Genomic DNA, 21,262 nt, shown 5'->3' with positions numbered 1-21,262 from the left:
AAGTCCTGCACGCAAAAGCAAAGTTCAATCACTTCACTGTAACCAAGTAGACTAGATAGTTAGACTACTCGTTGTAAGGTGTAATTTCCTTAAATTCGAAGTGCTCAGTTAAATATATAAACTTCTATCTTACGAAATAATAGCTTGATTCGATTGTCTCACAGTATTTGTAGTTGTGACGTTTCAATATAACGTAACATCACAAAAATACGCACGATATGTAATGTTAGAACATAAAAAAAACGATGGCCTTGTTCGGGATTGCAGTGGTGCACGTATGTGTCCTATTGATGGAGTAGAGTACGTTTGACATGCTAGCTCGGTGTCTAGGGTACAATAAGGTTATGCAGTTCAAGTTTCTACTCACCCCAAAAACCTTTCCAGTACACGATTGTATTGACAGTGACAGTCGATACTTGCACGTAAACTTTGTACTAGGATTGGCAAGCAAGTTCGAATGACACACACCTTCCAAGGCGAGCCGACGGTCAATATCTATATGAAGAATTTGTGGACTTACAACATGAAAGATTAGACGCAGCTTTCTAAAAATTTGCTGCGTTACCGGAAACAGGTTTTTGAATGATGAAGCCAATTCTTGCGTTACAAAAGTTGGTTTTAAAAGCTCGATTGCTGAAGCAAAACAGCCTTATGAGACACTTTCGCAATAAGTGGTAAAAAAAATTCCAATATATTTATTTTTTTCAGGGGCAAACAACAAGCAAATTATATTTGAAACATATTAAGGCTCTATCGAAGAAAATCACTTAAAATTATGTTTAAAAAAATAAGCAACTAACCACCGTAATGTATCACAAGTTTAAAAACCAATCCCCCCCCCCCTCCAAGATGATTTCATCAGGTTCTTCCGGTTAAACAGGAAAAAGATTGATCATCATTTTTTTTAAATTGCAGTTTCTAAAGGAAGTTCTTCCACCGACTCTTTGCAATTTTCGCTAGTAGCCGATGGATAATGGTAAATTACTTCCATACATATTCTGCTGTTTGAAATGTTATTATAAAAACTACTGAAGCGAAGTCAATTGAACTATTTCCATGCATCAACGTCTTAATCCATTCAGTGTGGAAAATGGACAAAAAGCCTTCCCACAGAAAAGAAATTTTATTCAGCGGAGCTTAACCACAGCCTAATAAACAGCAATAATAAACAAATGGTAAAGGAAATGACACTCAAAAAGAAGACGCGTCAGATAAATTCTTCAAGAAAGATTGATAGTTTTAATTTCTTGCACATTAAAATCAATGGTCGAAAATAAATCTATAGATAAGTTTTTTTCTTTTCCTTCTCCCGGATGCGAAGGAAATGTCAAAAAAAGTTACATAAAAAAAGATAGTTTCTCTTATACATCATGCATCACAGCGTGAATTTTTGTAAAACAGTGGTAGGCCTAATACAACGATTTCAGCCTTCCATTTAAATCTTAGCCAAATTCATAGAACAAAAGAAGCTTCTGTCGTCATACTGGTTTTTCGTTTACCAACAGAGGGTTCAGCTTTTGTCCTTTTGCAGTTTTCTCTTTTTAGTTTTCCCTCGTTTGTTCTTCACGTATGCTGGCTTTGAAGTAAATCCTCGTAAATGCAATAAATCTTGAACGTTGTGGCAAGTAGCATAGGCGTTTTCTATGGCGATTACGTTCAAATCACCCCGATGAGAAGATACTTCTGATTATTTGAAAACAAACAATAGCTAATATAATACATTTTTGGGGTCAGTTCAAAATTGCACACATAGACTACTACCGTTATGATTAAAATGTATAGTTTGATTCGGTTTAATTCATGCGGGTTAGACTTACTGTTCTGACTTACGCCATTGGACAATGTCAGGTATAGTTTTCGATGTTTTTGGGCGGATTTTTTTAATTTGAACCCATACGAAATAGTGCGCACATTCTTCGTTTTTCCTGCCACGTGAAACTGAGCTCAGGACCAACATTTCTGACTATCAATCCTAAGACCGATAAATACTATGACAGTGTATTTAGTAGATATTGCGTGATGTGCAATCGCATGTAATTCGAACACCGGCAATGCGCAATGTGATTGTGTAGAAGATATAGACTGACCTCGACTGCTTTACTAGGCATGCGTTTCGGGCTTTTTATAAAACTTAAGAGGTGTGCTTCATGGGTGTGAAATATGTGGTGTCAGTTTAAAACCTTACCCTTTCTTGGAGGCGTTATTATTGTTACATTTTCTGGAGTAGTCATGGCGTGTCTTTCTTCGGTAGCAACTGCACGGTAAATCAAGAAATGAAACGGAATCACAAATTGAAATATCGAATCGAATCCGGTACGACGGCTGCGCAAGAAGAAATGACAGCAGGGATGCGGCGCTTGCGTTGTTCATTTGTTGTTTCAGAGAATATGCAAGTAATTACTATCAAATTGCAGGTCAACAATTCGATGATATCGCCATTGGTGTTCTGTAGGAAAACTCCTAGTATACTACTACTTGCTTCTACTGCATCGCGCTAGCGCTGTAGCGTACTGGCGCGCTAACATTGCGTCAAATATTCGGTGTATTTCAAAAACGCTTAACTTAACGATAAAAATAGCAATTTTATCGGAATCAGCATTCAATTTTGAGTATATCCTGTGATATTCAACTAATTCCGATGAGTGCCGGTTTTTGTAAAAAAAAATTTTAAGCCCGACAAAATAAGCCCGACTTGTCTTATTTTTGCACGAATATTCGCTGTAATTCAAAAACGACTAACTTGACAAGAAAATGAGTGGCGTTTTATGAATCAGCGTTAAAATTTTGATTATACTGTGTGATTTTTATCAAATTCCAAGAGATTTCATTTCTGCCGAATTTTGATAAAAGTGGTAAGGCTATAGCCTTTGCACTATTTCATTTTTGGCTAAATTTTGAATTTCGCTAAAAATACATGATTTTAATTCAGAATTGAATGCTTATCACGAAAATCAAATTTATTTTCCCATGGGTCTTATGATTTTTTAATTAAATGTAAAAAACGAAAGAATAAGAAAAGCCGGGCTTATTTAGTCGGGCTTAAAATTTTTTTCTGCAAAAACCGGCACTCACCGGAATTGGTTGGGTATCACAGGATATGCTTAAAATTGAATGCTGATTCCGATAAAATTGTTATTTTTTTCATTAAGTCAACCATTTTGGAATTACACTGAATATTTCTGCTGCATCGCGCTAGCGCTGTAGTGTACCGGCCTTGCGTCAAATATTGGGTGCCGATTTTTTTTTTTTTTTGGGGGGGGGGGGGGTAAAACGGATTGCCATAATCGGGAACTTCGCTAACACCGGGAGCCGTTGAGTGTCCGTACTTTTAGTGAAATGTTGACGAAGTTTAAAAATTTAAAATCTCGCGCGATCTAGCGGCCATGCAGGGGATCAGTATTCTTTTTACCTTTTCTCGTGCCAACACAGCCGAGCCGCCTATTGAAATGTGTCAAAATCAGCTGTCTGAAACTGATCCGTCGATTCTCCTGTTCAGATCGAAATCAAGCATTTTAATTACAGTGTTCACTGCCTGATTTGCTACCAAACTCAATGCCTTGAATGGTGCGTGCAACTTCATTCTTAAAGCGGCTTTTCTCTTACGAGTCTAAAAGGTATCTCGCTTCTGTGCTAAATTCTACTTCAATCGTGACATAGAATTCCACTAAAAAAAAATGGCAACAAGAACTCTTACAGAAATTTTCATCCTAATGCGTAACAACGCTATCCAAAGTCGCAACTTTTATTCTGAACAAGTCGGTGACAGATCACACATTTTCCCGTGCATTACCTTTAAATACAGATCATTTGCAGATTTCAGATACAGATGCTTTAGTGCAGCAGGAACTAGATGCACGGGGGAAGAGTCATACCACTCATGTGCGAATGCCCCCTGATTGGACAGACAGCCTAGAAGAAGCTCAATATACCTTGACAAAAATTCAAACACGCTTGAAAGAACTGAGTTCTCTTCAAAACAAACATCTCTTGAAACCAACTTTTGATGACTCCATGAATGAAGAAAAACAAATTGATGCCCTTACCCAGGATATAACCAAAGTAAAGCCTAAAATTTTTCTAAATATTACATATCTTTTGTACTTCATTCATGTTATTTATTTACTTGCATCATTTTTATAGATGTTCACCACTTGCCATAATTGTATAAAACGGATTCAGTACAACAATACTAGCCCCAGTCTTGGGCAGGCTGAAACCAATCTTGCAAAAAATGTGGTAACATCTCTAGTGACTACACTACAAAACCTTTCAAACACGTTCAGAAGTGACCAGAATACATACCTGAACAGTAATAATTATACCCTCTCCACACCCGTGTCATCTTAACTCTTGTAGTAGATACTCTTAAAGCGTAATTTCGAATTCGTTCTTTCTTGTTGTTGTCTGAAGAAATCGATGTAGATTGAACCTTGCTGATTAACAGCTGTTGCTTTTTGTGATTTCAATAGAGATAAAGTCACGTGAGGAACGCTCTCAACAGTTCTTTGGAGGAGCATCTAAGGATTGGAATTACGACGATTGGACCACCACCAGTCAGACTGAGACTCCAAGGGTTATGAGCCAGCAACAATTGCTCTTAAACGAAGAAAACTCGTCTTTCGTTGAACAGCGCGAAAAGGAAATCCAGAATGTTGTTCGATCGATATATGAACTGAACTCTATATTCAAAGTAATTTTGTCTTGATCATATGTTTTTTTCCATGCATTTTAATTCTTTACAAAATTTCTCATTATTTGAACCCTAAAGGAAATCTCTCACATGGTGGCCGATCAAGGCACTGTCCTGGATAGGATAGACTATAATATTGAACACACACAGGCAAAAGTTCACGATGGATTGGTTCATTTACAAAAGGCCGATAATTACCAAAAGAAAAACCGGAAGATGGTATGCATCGTCGCTCTAGTTTCAGCCATTATCGTTCTAATCATTATTTTAATCGCCGTTAAATCTTGAGTAAATAGTATATTTAAGTTGAGTTCATCGTTTGTTTTCCAAATATGTATTGAACTGCTGGAAATGTACTTGTGTTAAATGCATATATGTTTATAAGTTGATATTGGTAAAATGCTTGAATTCCTTGTTTCCATTGAAGTACTATAACTTCTTTGCATAACGTATACGTGGACAGTTATGAATCATATAATTCATACAGTTCGTACAGCTACCCCGCTCATCAACTAGGGGCTTAACATTTTATTATTCATTCTATGGTTTGATATGCCACAAAATAAGAAAGTACTGAACGTTAAAACCGCTCTTGTTAGGTATTCCTAAAGTGTTGTTCTGGAAACAATCAAAGTTCTTTGAAAAATGTTTTCAGTTAGCACACGCAGGAGAGCACCAGAACGATGCCATAAAGACGCAAGCTCCAATTTCGAAAATTTCTTCAAAGAAATTAACAATAGAAGTTGCATTATTCAACAATTGTTTTAAAAAATGGGAGTAGTAGAAAACGAGTTTTAGGTCGAGAGAAGGCGCAACGAAGACTAGTAGAGCACTCGTTGAAATGAAGATACAATTGGATGACATTTTAAGCTTAACTTTAAAAAATAAAAAATAAACTATCTGATAATCACAGATCGTAACGACGACTGTTGATACAACCAGGGAAATTATTGCGTTATCTTTTCCGGTGCCTAAGCACCAGGTACGGTTTTCACTTCCCAGGTAAAAGAGCTATGGACGGCTATTGTCACGTTGGACAATCAAGGTAGCACACGGAATCTGGGGTGACATTTGGGATGGTCGACTTTCGAATTTCTTCCTTGGCCTTCAAACGGGATAATTTTGTATGAATATCTCTAGTGATAGCCAAGGCGCCTCCTTGAGCGAAGCGAACAAAATTGTCTGAGACCAGAGGACCCATAGCGTAGATACCAGGTTGCTTAGTCGACTCGAGAGTGAATAGATCTACATCAAGCGGATTGTTGCGACACGAGATGGGTTTCGTCACGTCCACGGTTAAATCACGTCCTTTATTTTCCAGAAAGTTTAAACTGGGTCGTGAGCCTATTAATACCACGACGAAGGATACTTTGATTTTAGTAGAATAGTCGGGTCCTTGCAGGCAGACTTTGCCATCACTTTGAATACGCACAATTTGGCACTGTTCCATCGGGGTGTATCCGGTGTATGTCATACCGTTGTCTTTCATCATTTGATAAACCTGGTCATAACAAGTAGCAACGGTGAATTCTTTGAAACTCCTTTTTTTTAAATCGTACTGATAGTGAAGTACCTTGTGGTATTCTGGGTACATATTCGAAGGTAGCTGCCCAAAAATTAGGCTAGGATCTGTAGCCTTGCGTCGGAAGACGTGTATAATGGGAATTCCATGAAAATGGGCGGCAATAATAGCATCTGCAGCAGATAAGCCAGCACCCACGATTAGAACAGGTTCGCTTTGTTTGTTCAATTGTTGGCTGGAAATAAGTTGTTCCATCGCTTGTAAAGATTTAATAACAAAAGGTAGATTTTCTCCGGCCACGTTCATAGTGTTGGGTCGGTCAGTACCACCGATAGCTAGAACCTGGCATATTAATGACCAATAAGAAGATTGTTTTAAATTTTCACATGAATGAACTAGTAATTATGTCTTGTAATGCTTTAATTTGAAAGGTTTATATTAGGAACGTACCACATTGGGTGTCACGTACTGAAAATTTTCTAATCCTTCGGCCGTTCGAACGTGGCCCGTTACTTGCCAAAGTCTGGGACCGTAACTTTCGTCTGGATTATTTTTTACTTGATCTAGTCGCCGAACTGATGTCACTTCCGCTGAATCGCGGAAATACGGTCGCAACCCTTTGATGTTGACGTAATCATGGTAATACTGAGCGACGTGCTTAACTGAAGCTCGTTTCTGTCGAATTCCAAGTTGCCGTTCACAAGCAGTTTCCTCCCATTCCCGGAAACTCAAATTTGCCAGTTCCATCCAAGTACCCCGGCTTATGGTCAAAACGTCTCCCTCCATTGCCTGCAAGAAAAAGAGAAACGTTTAAACAAAAGCAAATAAGGTTTTTCAGAGCGCGGCCTTGACGCAAATGCCTGTGGCAAACTATGGTTTCGTTTCTATAGTGTAGAAGAAACAGGTAGAAGGTTGATTCTACGGATATATAGGGATATCCTTGTGAACTCAAACCAAGGTGGAAATTAAAGAGTTCTTTTATATTTCCTGCACTACTGATAATTTCTTCTTGCATAACTAATCTCATTCCAACATTCTTATCCTTAAGCCAATGCATAACTTCGTACGGATAAAACGAGTAATACTTACATTCGCCTTTAAATGGCAGTTGCTACGTATACAGATTTTAAAACAAAATTTACCTTTCGAAGGGCAATTGAATACATCGTCCAAACCCAAACTGAATTGAACTTTCTAGTTGGAACAGGCGTGTAAGGGTTCAAAATGAAATAGTGTTGCTAAGCTATTGTAAAGTTCTAGAAAAGAAGTGAGATCAACCGATAACCGCACCTGCCACGATCCCCCGGGGGGACCTCTGCCAAGAACCACGTGATCAATGGCGTGTTCGGGATGATTTTTCCACGCAAGAAGGGATGGCAGATCTTGACCCGTGTCAGCATCAGGATGATTCAACGTGTCGTACAGAAGAGCAACGGGATTGCTCGACCTCCCTTCTAGCCCCTAAGGTTTCAAACACAACGTTACACAATATTTTATTTTGAAACCAAGATGCACAAACTTCTCTAACCTCAGACAATTCCTTCAGATCCTGAAGAACCAAGGAACAATTAGGTTTAGATTCCAGTCTAGCGTTAAGAAAGTCTGGCGGATGTCCCAACTCATCCATACCCTTATAATAAGGCCAATGGCCGGACAAGAGATAAGAGAGGGTGATAGCAGAAGGTCCATTACCTAGAAATGAGTTTTCTCAGTTATTATTTGTATCGTTCTGTTCTGAGAAATATCGGTAAACGTTTAAACAAGGATAGCAAATAGATTACCGATAACGACAACGTCTTTTGTTATGGTTTTGGCTGATGTCTCGATGGCAAGCGATCGACTGTCAACAACTGCCTGACGCGTACGCCTTGTACCCGTTGATGGACATCGAATGGTTTTCGTGCGCATGGTCCTGTTGCTAGGTGGGACAAAAATCATTAAAAATGCATTTGTGGTTTGCAAAATGAAAGCTAGGCTAATTAGTGCAGCATTAAAGGTAGCGTTATTTAGCCACGAGCTTCTGTGCGTCGCAATTGTGTAGCCTACGCTTGGCATATCCCTTTCAAAAACACAAAAGGACCTTCGCATGAGGCGACATTTGTGGGGGTTATTACCCGCAAAAGGCCTTAGTGACAAAGAAGATTATTGTAATAATGAGCCAAACAATTAGGAAGTGTACCTGATTTAGCAGTAGTAGAGGTTTAGTAAAAATTGGAAGTTAAAACAACATCTTGCAAAACGAAATTAACATTCTGGGGTATCGTAAATCAGCCAAGAACAAATATGTTATTTGTTTACTTTCTTTCACAGCCCATTTTCCAAGGACAAGTACACATACGAAAAGGTATTCCAGTAGTATAATTGAGTTATTTACAAATCATTTTGCAGACGAATGGAAATAATCACCGTCAGTTGTGTACAAACAAGCTCATATGACATGAATTTTCTAGAACACGGAGATGATAACATAACTTTTTTCGCTTGAATAACTGTCTAAGTGCTTTATTTCAGTTCAAATTCATTGGCTTGTTTCGGGCAACTGACGGGATGTGACGTATATGTCATTCAGGATCGATAGTGTGAAAATGCCTTACATAAGTGTTTCACGGTTCAGCTATGGACAGTCCTAGTCTTTTTCAGGTTTTAGAGTGAGAAAAAAAAATAGAAGAAATAAGCTGGACCATCATTTACCTTTGTTAGAAGTATATCCTGTGGTATAGTTTAGTGACGATGTACTGTTTTCCCGAGTTGATGGGTAACTAATGAATACTTTCGAAAATTTTTACAGTTTTAAGCAAGGAACAGTGCCACACCGTGTGTGTCTGTGTTGAAGCCGGTGAATGGTTCTACGAGAGGAAAGAACATGTGGAGACTGAGGGGTGTGGAGACAGGGGGATCATGAAGGCGGGACAGCTCGACTCCTCCTCTGCTAAGATAGTGATCTTGAATAAAGTATACGTTCACGACTGAATGTGGTAACGTAGCAACTAACACGAGCACTGTAGTGCTTGTGTACTGAATTGCCCTTGGCGACTGATGCCAACATTCCCTCTAAGAACCGACGAGCACACTCCCTAAAAGGGATCTCTTTAAAGTTTCTGAAAAGGTCTAGTCCACGTCAGAAGGAAACTTGCCATGCGCTGTGAGTGGCACACGTCTAACTATCTTGATCAAGAGACATCTGCCGAGTACATTTTAAACTCAAACGAATGGCTCATCCACTCATGGCCGATCATCTGGCGCCGTCTCAAGCGATGCAATTTCGTGGCAAGGGAGTACGCAAGCTACGTCGTCAAATAAATATGAAAGATTTCGGGGTATTTTAGTGCAACAAAGTTCAAGAGAGACAAACTTAGATTTACAATAAACTGGGTATTAGCCAAGTGTTTTCAAAATAAACCCAGGCGAACATGGTGCAACGTGCGAGAGCAAGGTGCTACCTGATTGGCTGATTGTAGTGGCGCCAGCCCCCAGCCGTTCATGTGCTTGCTCGATCGTTAGGGCTCGTCGACATGCCCTCACGACACGTTTCGTGACGTAGAAGGGAAACAAAATGCAGAGTCATGCAGGATCAGCACATTGTAACAATAACACTACTTTCTAAATGGTTGCAGTTTTTCTGCTGCTCAGTCAATGACTCAACGCTTTGTAAACAAACATTTAAAATACGTTGGAAATTACTGCTATTACAGTGAATATTGGTCAATTTTCAGATGACCCTTTTAAACGACCATGAAAATAATCATTACATGCGCTAATCACGTGCAAAGCAGTTTTCTTTGATAGATTCGATAGCATTCAGATTTCTGAGCGGAGTATTCCTTATTTCCTTTTTTATATCAGCGTTTGATGTAACATTACAAGTTCTAACACACACAAATAGAATAGTCACCATTCGATTATTTTTTTTTATGCAAATTAATTTACCGAAGAAAAGGGTCCCTCAATCCTCGAGGAGATACATTTTGTAAAGGCGCTCGTCCTCGGCCGAACGGAACTCGGGTCGAAAGTTGACACGAACAATCTGACTGAAGCCTTCTTCTAAACTTGGTTCTTGAAACTTTGATCTGGATAGAAGAGGAAATGACAAGATTAAATACTGTGATAATGTATCATATCACTGAAAACATTTCGTTCGAACAAATTACTTGTACACGTTGAAAATCATTCTAGAAACAGGAGCGTGACTTGAATCGGTAAGCTCTCGGAACTGCGGATGCAGAAAAAAAAAAACAATTATGTTTGACGTGTAGACTGTCACGTAGCTCAAGATTGACGCCGTTATTAACCCAAGGTCTCGAGTAAAATTTTGTTTAGGACATTTAGTTATGGAATTACTAATACGCAATTTCTAAGCGTGTGAACCAGAACAAACAGTGAAGCTGCCGATAAGGATTATATCGTTATTGACATATTTCAGCTATCAATCGAAGAACAGAGTGATGGGCAAATGATTTCTTAAATTACCTTGTTGTTATGCAAGGCGTGTGTCACGCTGGTATTCATCACAAAACAACGACAAGGCAGCCCTCTAGCTGAAGCCAGTCGAACAAAACGGGAGCGTGATTCAGGATCCGGATTAGTATTATCGATGAGCACACTTTTTCCGCTGTCAAGAGATCTTTCCAAGGCGGTTACACACTTCTGCCAGGTGCCCAACGTGTCACGGTTGATTACTTCATAACCTGACTGAAGCGCGTGATGCTTGGCAAAATGACTTTTGCCAGATCCAGGAAATCCAACAAGTACAATAACCTGAAATAGGAGTAGTCTGTTTTTAGCTAGTCTACCTAGTGGTTTAAAAACGCCAAACTGATTTGCAAAGCGCCTAAAATGCGTCAAACAATAGCAATTTAAAGTTAAACATATAATTAAATGAAATGTGTAAGCTGACAAATTTTTCATTTTATCTGTACAGTGAAAAGTGACGTCGCTCTTGGTTTTTATCGTACAATTATACAACATTACAATGCCTAGCTATGCAAGGTTAATCTTTGTTTAGGTGGCTTGAATTCAAGTATCATAAATTACATTTCAACTATGCTTAATTACATATCAATAGTACTACAAAGCACTTGGTGACCTAAAATCCAAACAAACGTTGGTGCTTTAACTATTTAGTGTTATTTAATGAAAACACGTATTTATAGAAGTGCGGATTCCTAGAAGAAAACAATTTCAAGGGCCCGCGCAGAAAGACTTATACATTGGGCTCGGGAAGAAATCGGAGACCTCAAAAATTCAACACCCCAAAAAATCCAAAAGTATACGCTTGGATAAGACTAGCAGCGCTATAAAGAAATTCATACCTTAAAACATACGTTAATTATTGTGATAATTGTTATCTCTCATACGCAGCGGAAAAAAACAATTACTGCTAGAGTTGTCAATAAAATTATTAAAACCCCTTATTGATTAGGTTTACCGTGTCGTGGTTCACCATCAACATTTGTTTTCTCTTAAAGTAAAATGTAGTTTCTTAGGATGCCCTTTTCGATTGCATTATTAGTTTTATAATAACGCAAAAGCAACTTACCTCTTGTTTGTCCTGGAATAGAGATGAGTCAGATGGTTCCAGAAGAGGAACTGCCGCGTCCAAATTACTAGGCTCGAAATCAGGCTGCTTATGTGGAACTGAACGATGTCCCAAGAAAAATTCTTCAGGCGTGTAAAACTTCAAACCAACGTTCGTTGCTAAAAGACGATCGACAGACGAATGATCCTTCTTTTTCCCTGGCGCCCATTTGGCCTCGCGCCCAGCTGCATCACCACAATAAAATGATGATCCTACGTCAACTGGAACAGAACCATTTGCCTACAAATAGCTAGATACGTCAGACGACACATGTGGTATTAAGAAATTTTTACATGTTCCGTGAGATGGTTCCACATTCCGATTGCTGGTTTCCTGTAACTTCCAGATCCGGACGAAATGAAAGCTTGGATTGGAACTCCCAACTTCAAACGAATATCGGACAACTTCTGCCGAAAGTCTAGAGGTTTGAGCTTGCCATTGCTCAAGCCTGCTTGGTTGGTGATGAATACAATCTTGTAGCCTTCCTCTACTAACTGTTTCAGTTTGCCAGGAATCTGGCTGAAGAGCAACTTCCAGTCTTGGCAGTTTGTTGGGAAGACTTTGCCAGACTGGGTTGTAATGATTGTTCCATCCAAGTCAAAAGCTGCAATCTTGGGCAATATTTAGGGTAATCGGCAATGACAAATAACTGAAAAATTGAATTAGATAATACTATAAAATTACTGAAATACTTTTGATTTATGCTGCACACCCTCAGTGGTAAAAATGATCAACTTTCCTCCATCAACTTCTTCCCAAGTATCTTCTACTTTCTGTTTTTTTGCAATGCTGGGATCCACTGCATCATCCCCTGATGCAGATTTTCTCTTTGTTAGAAAATTGTTGAGATTAGTTTGCTTCCCCACCATTTCTTCAGGGCTTGATGAACTAGTGTCTGATTTGACTTGCTGGTTTATAGCAGGACTAAATTCCACTCGGAAAGGGTATTGGTTTTCTAGCAGTTCTATCACATCTCCATGCTTAAGCTTAACAGTTTCATTTTTTGCTTTCAAAATAGAATTTCCTGCTTTACATGCATTAGCTCCAATAAAAGTAACTTTCAGGAGTCCTTTTTCGCAATCTGCTACAACTTCAACTGGGAATTTTCGAAAGAGTAAATATAATTGAACGAAACTTGAAATACTTAAGATAATATTACTGTGACTTCGAGAAAGCCTTGGATCTTTTATCTTGGTTAATGGCCCTCTTCCGAGGATTAGAGGCTTATGGTTCTCAGCCGCGATAGATACGTTATCTGAATCGTATGGTACGATTTTGCAAGAAAACATTAGCGATTCAAAAGGGAACAAAATTTCTAACTTTGGGACTGTCGTTGACGTTCAAAACAGAGCTTCAAGAAACCACTTGCCAATTCCAATAGAGAGCGGTTTTAAAAATTATTTTTGTAACCTCTAGATGGCGTGGATGGGCTATTTTTTGAAAAGTGCGGGCGACTCAAGTCATTTTGAAAACCTTATTTAACAGATCTGGAATTTAGGTTTCTCGCGATCGTTAACGAACGATTTCATAACCACAAGTATAACCATGAAGAAAACACGACAAAGGAAAAAGCTGGTGAGAGACAAAATCATTGCAGCATGCACTATTATCGTGTTAAAATGCGAGGCGAAGGGAGAACATAAGAAAAAATGTATGGATTGATGGCTATGAAACGATCGAAGGCGACGAGCCCGAGGCCAGCCAGCAGTCGGGTGGAGAGTGCTATTCTTCGACCGCAGACTTGCTGTCGTTGCGTGTTGTTATCGAACAGCAATAATTCAAAACGTATAATGGGAACATCACGTCTTTTGAGTCCCCCCCCCTCAACCCCAGCCACCAAAACTAGAACCATCCCCCCCCCCCCCCCCATTCTCTCCTCACAGAGGCACACGCATGCCAGTTCTCCTCCTGGCTAGCACTCTTATCGTTATTTCTTTTTTCTTTCTCTCCCTTCATTTCCTCTTTTCTCAATATTTATATATATATGTGTGTGTGTGTGTTATGTATGCCACGTTATTATGAGCGTGATGGGCCCGGTCGGACGAGAGTTGGAAAGACTGTTTTACGACTGTTTCTCTCTATCTTTCTTTCGCTGTATAATGATAAGCCGACACTGGAGCGCGGCGGCAGCAGCAGCCAACGTTGCAGGTCACATCTTGGCTGCCTCCATTTTTATATAGCCGTTCGTTTTCGTAATATTGATAGGGAGGATGTTTTCCCGCACCTTAGGCACGTTGATGAATTGACCGCGCCCGAGAACAAACTTTCCGTGCAACAAAAAATAGGTAAAACACCTGCGCCCAATATTGCTCCGAACTTTCTTTCTTTCTCTGTCTATAGTCGAACCATCTCGATTAAATATTTAGAAATAAAATAAAATGATGGAAATAAACCCTGCCCTGCATCCTTGATCCATCGTTGGGTTATAAAAAAAAAAAAGGCAAACAAAATAAGACCAAAGAGAAGAGAAAAGAATTCGACGAATAAAAAATTCAAGATGGTGATGAACAAGATTCAGAGATTTTATTTTTCCTATCGTCGTGGCATTCGAGTTGTTGTTGAATACGCGTGTTTCAACCCGCTCATTCTTTTCTTCTTAATTGGACGAGACGGTGAGACGAAGGGAATATGCATCGAATTGTTTGGAAAAAAAAAGAACGGTGGAATCAACTCTATAAAGTCAGAGATGGAAAGCTCTCCGCCGCCGACACTAAAACACGTGCACTGCGAGATGAACGTCCATTACACAACTTAGACACACACATTGGACGACTAGGAGAAGGCGGCACACGCAGACAAACAGTCATGGCGGTCTGACACGGAAGGTGTTAATTGAGTTTGGCCCTGCTCATTTGGTCGTCGTTTGGCTAACGAACCAAGCCGAGACGAGAGCACAAAACGTTGAGTTAAAATGGAAAGAATGAGATTGAGAAACACGGAACTTTTTTTTGTTTTGTTTTTCTCACTGTTGAATTTCTCTTGTTTTTTTTTCATCTCCACATTTTCATTTCTCGTCTCCCCCCTCAGTTTCCCGAAAATTCTTTATTATGATGATATTTTTTTTTCTCTCTCTCTCTCTCGTTCTCTCCCCTCTCTTCGACCAGGCCGAGTTGATTAAAAATCGAATGACTTATGGATAGAAGCCGGTAGATGTCATGTGCCTGTGCGATGCCCAATGAGCCCGAGAAAGCATCAGCTGCTATTCGGTCGATTTATCGGGCGTTTATCGTTCTGATAGCGCCTCAACAGCCAGCAAGCGCACCACCACCCCGCTTCTCTTTTCTGTCTGTGTATGCTCCTCTATTTCTGAATGTCTAGGCCCCCTTTCTTTTCTCTCTCTCTCTCTCTCTCTCTCTCTCTTTATCTTTTATTATTATACTCAATTTCTTTCTCGGCCGCCACGTACTATAACTGTATACGATGGCAGTCATTCTTTCCATTTTTTTTTTTTTTTTCCCTTCTCTTGTCTTCATCTTTTCATCAAAATATATCAAGTGAAATTTTCATCGGGCGTCATCACAGCCAGACATTTTCAGTCGATAGAGAAGGAAATGAGAAAAGAGAAAAGACAGAGTTGGAATATACATTTTGTTTTTTTTGTTTTTTTTTTATAGCGGGAGCAGCTAAAGACGAGCCTCCGTCCGGCAGTCGTAAAAAGACGTGCATGTAATGTGTGTATATATTTATAGATGAAATACGTCGAAATGCAAATTTTGGGCGAGAATAAGACGAAAAGGAAAATCAAAAAGGAGTAGGAGGTTAAAGAAGAGACTTTTTTTTTTTTTTTTTTTTTTTTTTTTGGCGGTCTCGGTAATCATCCCAGAGGCTAAAAGTCCCGGCGTTTATTCGTTCGACCGCAATTTCTCGAGACGGGATGATTATTTCTTTTCAAATAGCAAATAGCAGACGTATATAGTATAGGAAAGAAATAACAAATCTTCACGTCCCTTCTTTCTCTGAAACACAAAAATGGGGAAAACAATAAATAACATATAAATACATTGGGAAATAACAATAAAAAAAAAAGGAGGAAAATATAAAAATAAGGAGAAGACGAGAAGAACAAAAAAAAAAAAAAACTGTTATAAATGAAAGAGGCAGTCGTACTTTGAATGTTTTTTGATTTATTTACGACTACTCATTCCAGTTGGTTTTGGTGGCTTTTTATTTAGAAATCTTTTTCTTTTTTTTTTTTCTTTTTGTCTTTACAACAGCGGGAGCAGAAGCTCCAACAGAAGCAAAACAGACGCTAGGAGGCAACTGACCGCTCGCTTAATTGTGGTTGAACGAAGGTGCAAGAAACTGTCACCACTGCGATTCAAACAACCGCCACCTACACCGATGAATCATTGAGCATATTTCGTTATCATTGGATTATCTCATCCACACACAATCGACAATACAAAAGGGCCAAAACGAGTACATATAAGCGCTATGTTTTATTAAATGGGTACCGCTCTATCGAACTACTTTGTCTTTGCTTCCTTGTTCGTTCACAGCTCGACGTGTTTGGTCGACTGCGTCTAGTCGCGTGATGACGCGAATGGAACTGTTTTGATTCTTCTTTCCCTTTTTAGGGTATAGCCAGAACAAGATGAAAGAAAAAAAAAAAAAAACGAACTTGATTAGTGGTTGGAAATTGTAGGTTAGACAAAGTCGACGCGCAATATAAAGAGGGTACGAGACGAAGGGGAGGTGGATACAAACAATAATTCACAATGTGACGACTGCTGTCTCTCTGTCTCGTTGCCTGATTAGCGATCTCGGCCGTGCGGTGGAACAAAACAAAACACAAAAAAAAAACTGTTCAAGATGATTGAGGAAAAGAAATAAACGAAGGTACAGCAGACCAGGTGATGATGATGATTACAGAAAAGCCTCTGGCAGCAGCAGTCACGGAATGCAATATATAATACGAGGCAGAACCAGCAGCTAGCAAAAGAAAAATGGTGAAAAGAAGAAAAAGAATTAAAAGGGGGGCGGCTAAAGATATGTCGGTCGGGACTTTCGTCGACCAGAAAGAAAGAAAAAAAAAATGAAGTCAAGAAAAAAGGTTGATGTTTCGGTGTAATAAAAGAAAGAAAAAAAAAAATAGGCGCCCATTTGAAATGTGTTTCTTTTTTTAAACTTTAGAAAACAAAAAAAAACAAAAAAACAGACGGGGGATAGATATATGTAGGTGTACGAGTCTCGTGATGAAGGTAAGGGGGCAAACCATCAGGACAGGCAGACGGGGGGGGGGGGGGGGTTTGCTATCCTTGTGTATGATAGAAATTTTGTTTTTCTTTTTCCCGAACAACTCCAAATGATGAATGCCGGTTAATTATAGAAGCAAAAGGGGGGATAATGCGCCTGTCTTTGCATTTTACTGTCTATGTATGTGTGTTGTGTGTGTGAAAGAGAGAGAGAGAGAGAGAGAGAGACGGGAAGGGGGAGGAGGAGTAGCATATATCGTCGTCCTATCCGAACGAAACGGCGCGGTTGGTTAAATTAAGGCCAAAACTTTGTAGACACCGAAGGATGTGTGCTGGCTGGCTGCAGTACGGCAGGTGAATTATTATCGCCACGGAGATTGAATTCAATACGACAACGAAAAAAAAAAATTTCTCTCTTTCCCTATTTCGTCTGGCTGGTGTTGGCGTGCCACTAGTGGCTCCGTCTTTCATGTTGCCTGATCTCCAACAAGCCAAGGCCGGAGAGCCCGTAAATAAACGCCTTCCATCAAGCGTTATTAAATGGAAGAAAATTGCTGCCATAAAACGTAACAAGACTTGTGTGTGAGGATCAAATGTTAATCAACTATTCTATTTTCTAAAATTCTAATTTCGAAAATTTTTGTATTTTCGCTCTCAACAGGCAGACAAAACTTTTAAATGCATGCAAGTGTCAATAAATAGGGAAAGTTATAGATTTTTATTTCAGATTTCTTTGTGTGTGTTCTTGTTCGAGAGAAAGTTTTTGGACTATGACAATTTATTGGCAAAAATAAAAATCGAATTCGATTGATGCTCACGAAGCCCGTTAGCAAAAGGAAAAGCTGGAAACGATTATGTCGAGTCGGTTGAGCGAGGCCACCATCAGAGATTTGTGGCTTTCGTGTGTGCTTTATGAATAGCATTGCGATAATGCGTGTGCGGAGCGTGAAAAAAAAAAAATTCGAAGGAAAATGAGAACAAAGTGAAACAAAAAAGAAAAGCAGCTGAAAAGAAATAAATAAACAGAAGAAGAGCGAGAGAGATGACTTTGCGGTCTGGTGAGCGTACATCACATTCACAAAACAACGCAGAACATCCTTTAAAAAAAAAGAGAGAGAAAAAGAAAAAAAAAGAATAATAATCGTAATTTTATTTCCCCCGGCTGACGCTAATCAAAACCGCGCTGGCTCGCCTTCGGTTGGATTGATTCGAATTCGTTATCTTATGGCAGTGGTTTGGTACAGCACTAACCTGCGTGTTCGTTTCCTCGGTCGGTTCCCCTTCTTTTTTTTTTTTTTTTTTCATTTCCCTGTCACATGATAAATCAGCCGGCTCCGATTCTTAATTTTGAATGGGAGGCGTGTTCGTTACAAGGATCCATAAGGCGTTCCTTCCTACCAACCGAGTAGTGTATATCTGTTTTGTTTTATTTTATATTTATTTATTATTATTTTTTTTTTTTATATTACAGCAGCGTGTGGCGTGGTTTGATTCCATCATTCTCTTTTTCTTTTTATTCCTTCACGCGTTATTGTGGTTGTTCATTCTCCATTTTTTTGTTTTTTTCATTTTTAAAAATTCTTTGTCCGCTCCACCTTCTTGTTGAACGCTGTCGTCTTTCGTGTCGCACTGCCAACCGGTGGAAAACAAGCTTTTTATTTTGATATACAGCGACAAATTACATGTATAAAACGGCAAGTTAGGCAGCCGGGTTTTTAAAAGGAAAACGTCAGCACCGCGACGCTTATTTTTCCCCTTTTTTTTTTTTCTTTATTGCCTTCTTAGTACTTTTTATTTTGCTCCTGGGATGATATTCGTGAAGGAGGACGCTCTGCAATCGCAATCCATTAGCTTTTTTTTTTTTTTTTTTTTAAAAAAAAAACGAAAACAAAACAAAAGGGGATTGACATTGTTTTATTTGAATTTTCTTTTTTTGTTTGGGGAGGTGGTAGTAATGTGTTGCGTCTCTTTTCTTGTAAATTGTAATAATAATTAGACTTGTGCGTTCGAGAAGGATGGAAAGAAGGGGGGTGTCGAGCCGGAAGCGCGATTTCATTGCAACTGTCGTTGCGCCGTTCATTAAGCGCCCCCCACACAACAGTTGATTACACCCACAGCTCCAGACAGACAGACGCGAAGTATTTTGTTTTTAGTCAGCGTGAGAGTCCTCAACCTTACAAGAAAGAAAAGAGTTTTTTTTTTTTCAAAAAAAAAAAAAAAGAAGAAGAAGAAGGTAACGTAGAAGAGTTATAAGCCAAAAGGAAGCGCCAGTTTGGGTCTGTCTGCGACATACAGGGCGCTCCGTCTAATTCAGCGAGTCTCGTTAACTCCGGCCGCCCCTGTGTCTATTTGTCTGCTCGACTCAATATATCTGCTGGCAATCAACACCATTAAGCTTCCTGCCCGCCGTGAATGATTTAAGGATCGATGCGCGGCGGCGACCGCCCAGTGCGAATCATGGGATCGCTACCTTTTTGTTGTTTTTTTTTTTTTCCTACTTCGTTTTCACCGTCATTCCACTGTTTATAGACGCAACCAGTATATATAATCTAATATACGTTTGTGTGTGTGTGTGTCTGCCTAATCTTTTTTCTTTTCTTTTCTTTTGTCATCCGGTTCTACTATTTATCTCCTTGTCGACAGTTTCGCTTGTTCTACGCACACTATACCGACTAATTATTTAAGTGTACACGGATCGTTAACGTTGTATACTCAGTCTTTCGATTCACTTTTTCTTTTTTTTTTTTTATAAGCTTTTAGCCAAACTATTTTTTTTTTCGGGGGGGGAGGGGAGTCTATTCTTTTCAAGTTTCGTTCCATATTTCCTTTTATTGCGCATTATTTCTCTTTGTGCTCCAATATGTTTTTATGCGGAGGGAGAAAGTGTTGCAATAACAATCGCCGTGATGAACGAACGCTACATTTGGCCTATGTTTTTTGCTTTGCATCTTTTTTCTTTTCTTTTTTTTATGTAGAGGTCACCTATGTTTCTTTTGCCGGTCAGGTCGAGTATGGCACGGCGTGGCCCAGTCAGTGCCACAACAATAGACTGGCGTGATTATTGCCATTAAAAAAAAAAAGTACGATGACTATGAGGACAACAATGACGGCCATAGTTGATGATGAAGTCGGTTGAAAATGGGAGAAAGAGAGAGAGGAGAAGAAAGAAGAATGAAAGAGAAGTAAGAGAAACAGAGAGCGATGGCCAGTGATATTTCTCGGAAGACAGGACAATGAAAGGTGATGGCACACGGATGAAAAAGATGAAGAGCACCTGGCGTTGGCTCATTCATTCTCGTCGGAGGTCTATAACAACAACAGCCCGTCGCCGCCCGTCGCCGCCCGCGCGTTTTTATATATCCAAAAATTTCCAAAAAAAAAAAGGGGGAATAAGAAGACGAAGAAGAAGCAGAGGAGGAACGTTAGGGGAAAAAAAGGGCTAAGAGGAAGACGACCGACAGGAGAGCGAGAAAAGAGAGTGAGGACCCCCGCAGAAGTCGAGCTTGAAACAATTATTTACGATCAAAGTCGACATTTTCCATGATTTTCTCCTTCTTTTTTTTATTCCCTTTCCTCGAATAGAAAATAAAACGATGTGGAAATACACGTCCACATCAGGGAGAGAATAGAAAAAAAAAAAAAAATGTTGCTCTTCTGTCTCATATAAATTTTCTTGTTTAAGCGATGCTGTGCTACGTAAGTCAATTGGGAGAATGTCAGTAGAAAAATTCAATTGATATTTGATGGCGGGTAATGAGCAGCAGGGTGTTTTTCCATTGCGTAGCGGGAGCGAAATCAGAAATTCAAACTTTTTCTTATTTCTTTTCGCACTAACCGTTTTTCTTTTTAACCACCGAAAGACAAAACAAACGGCAGCTTCCAAAATACATAGTCATTTGACCCTTTTTTTTTATTATTCGTGCAAGAGATATATTTGAAACGAAGAGGAAGATGGCGCGTGAAAATGTTCTCTTAAGAAGATCTTCATCGATGTGACAACAATAAATAGAGAACCTCCCAGCTCGTTGCTTTGCTTCATCGCTTTCATCTGACAACTATAAACACACAAACTACACAAACGTGTGCGCGCATAACGGTGAGGTTGAATAGAGGGGAAATCTCTCTTCACTCTCTCAATTGAACAGTCAATGGAGATGTATCGCATCCATACGCTCCATCGTCTCGTGATGGATGAGCTCCGTGTTATATCCCTCCTCCTTTTTTTTTTTTTTTTTTTTTTACTATATTCCAGCTGGATTTCTCACTCTCTTATTTTCCTC

General features: G+C 39.3%; 2 protein-coding genes across 4 annotated transcripts; one reads left to right on the top strand and one right to left on the bottom strand.

Annotated features, from left to right (window-relative positions):
* Positions 1–3,430: 3,430 nt before the first annotated feature.
* LOC130697426 (syntaxin-16-like) lies at positions 3,431–5,077 on the top strand. The gene is made up of 5 exons (XM_057520325.2): positions 3,431–3,755; positions 3,814–4,059; positions 4,141–4,309; positions 4,470–4,690; positions 4,769–5,077. The coding sequence occupies exons 1-5, from the start codon at positions 3,675–3,677 to the stop codon at positions 4,976–4,978; spliced, it is 927 nt and encodes a 308-aa protein (XP_057376308.1). The 5' UTR covers positions 3,431–3,674; the 3' UTR covers positions 4,979–5,077.
* Positions 5,009–13,119, bottom strand: LOC130697423 (uncharacterized protein F21D5.5-like). 3 transcript variants are annotated; one of them, XM_057520320.1, is made up of 8 exons: positions 12,947–13,119; positions 12,480–12,883; positions 12,081–12,398; positions 11,749–12,027; positions 10,680–10,967; positions 10,361–10,422; positions 10,140–10,279; positions 8,023–8,130 (listed from the first exon to the last, which is right to left on the bottom strand). In XM_057520320.1, the coding sequence occupies exons 1-7, from the start codon at positions 13,074–13,076 to the stop codon at positions 10,156–10,158; spliced, it is 1,605 nt and encodes a 534-aa protein (XP_057376303.1). In that variant the 5' UTR covers positions 13,077–13,119; the 3' UTR covers positions 8,023–8,130; positions 10,140–10,155. The 3 variants fall into 3 exon arrangements, with proteins under 3 accessions (XP_057376305.1, XP_057376304.1, XP_057376303.1); XM_057520322.2 differs by lacking the exons at positions 10,361–10,422; positions 10,680–10,967; positions 11,749–12,027; ... (1 more) ...; positions 12,480–12,883; positions 12,947–13,119 and adding exons at positions 5,009–6,191; positions 6,264–6,554; positions 6,663–7,001; positions 7,503–7,673; positions 7,741–7,904 and having other exon boundaries at positions 7,994–8,130; positions 10,140–10,159; XM_057520321.2 differs by lacking the exons at positions 10,140–10,279; positions 10,361–10,422; positions 10,680–10,967; ... (2 more) ...; positions 12,480–12,883; positions 12,947–13,119 and adding exons at positions 5,009–6,191; positions 6,264–6,554; positions 6,663–7,001; ... (1 more) ...; positions 7,741–7,904; positions 8,904–9,600 and having other exon boundaries at positions 7,994–8,130.
* Positions 13,120–21,262: the final 8,143 nt, after the last annotated feature.

This window comes from Daphnia carinata, chromosome 3, assembly GCF_022539665.2.
Source record: "Daphnia carinata strain CSIRO-1 chromosome 3, CSIRO_AGI_Dcar_HiC_V3, whole genome shotgun sequence".
Taxonomy (NCBI): Eukaryota; Metazoa; Arthropoda; class Branchiopoda; order Diplostraca; family Daphniidae; genus Daphnia; species Daphnia carinata.
Note: the sequence above shows the minus strand (reverse complement) of the source record. Positions and strands in the feature narration are given on the sequence as shown.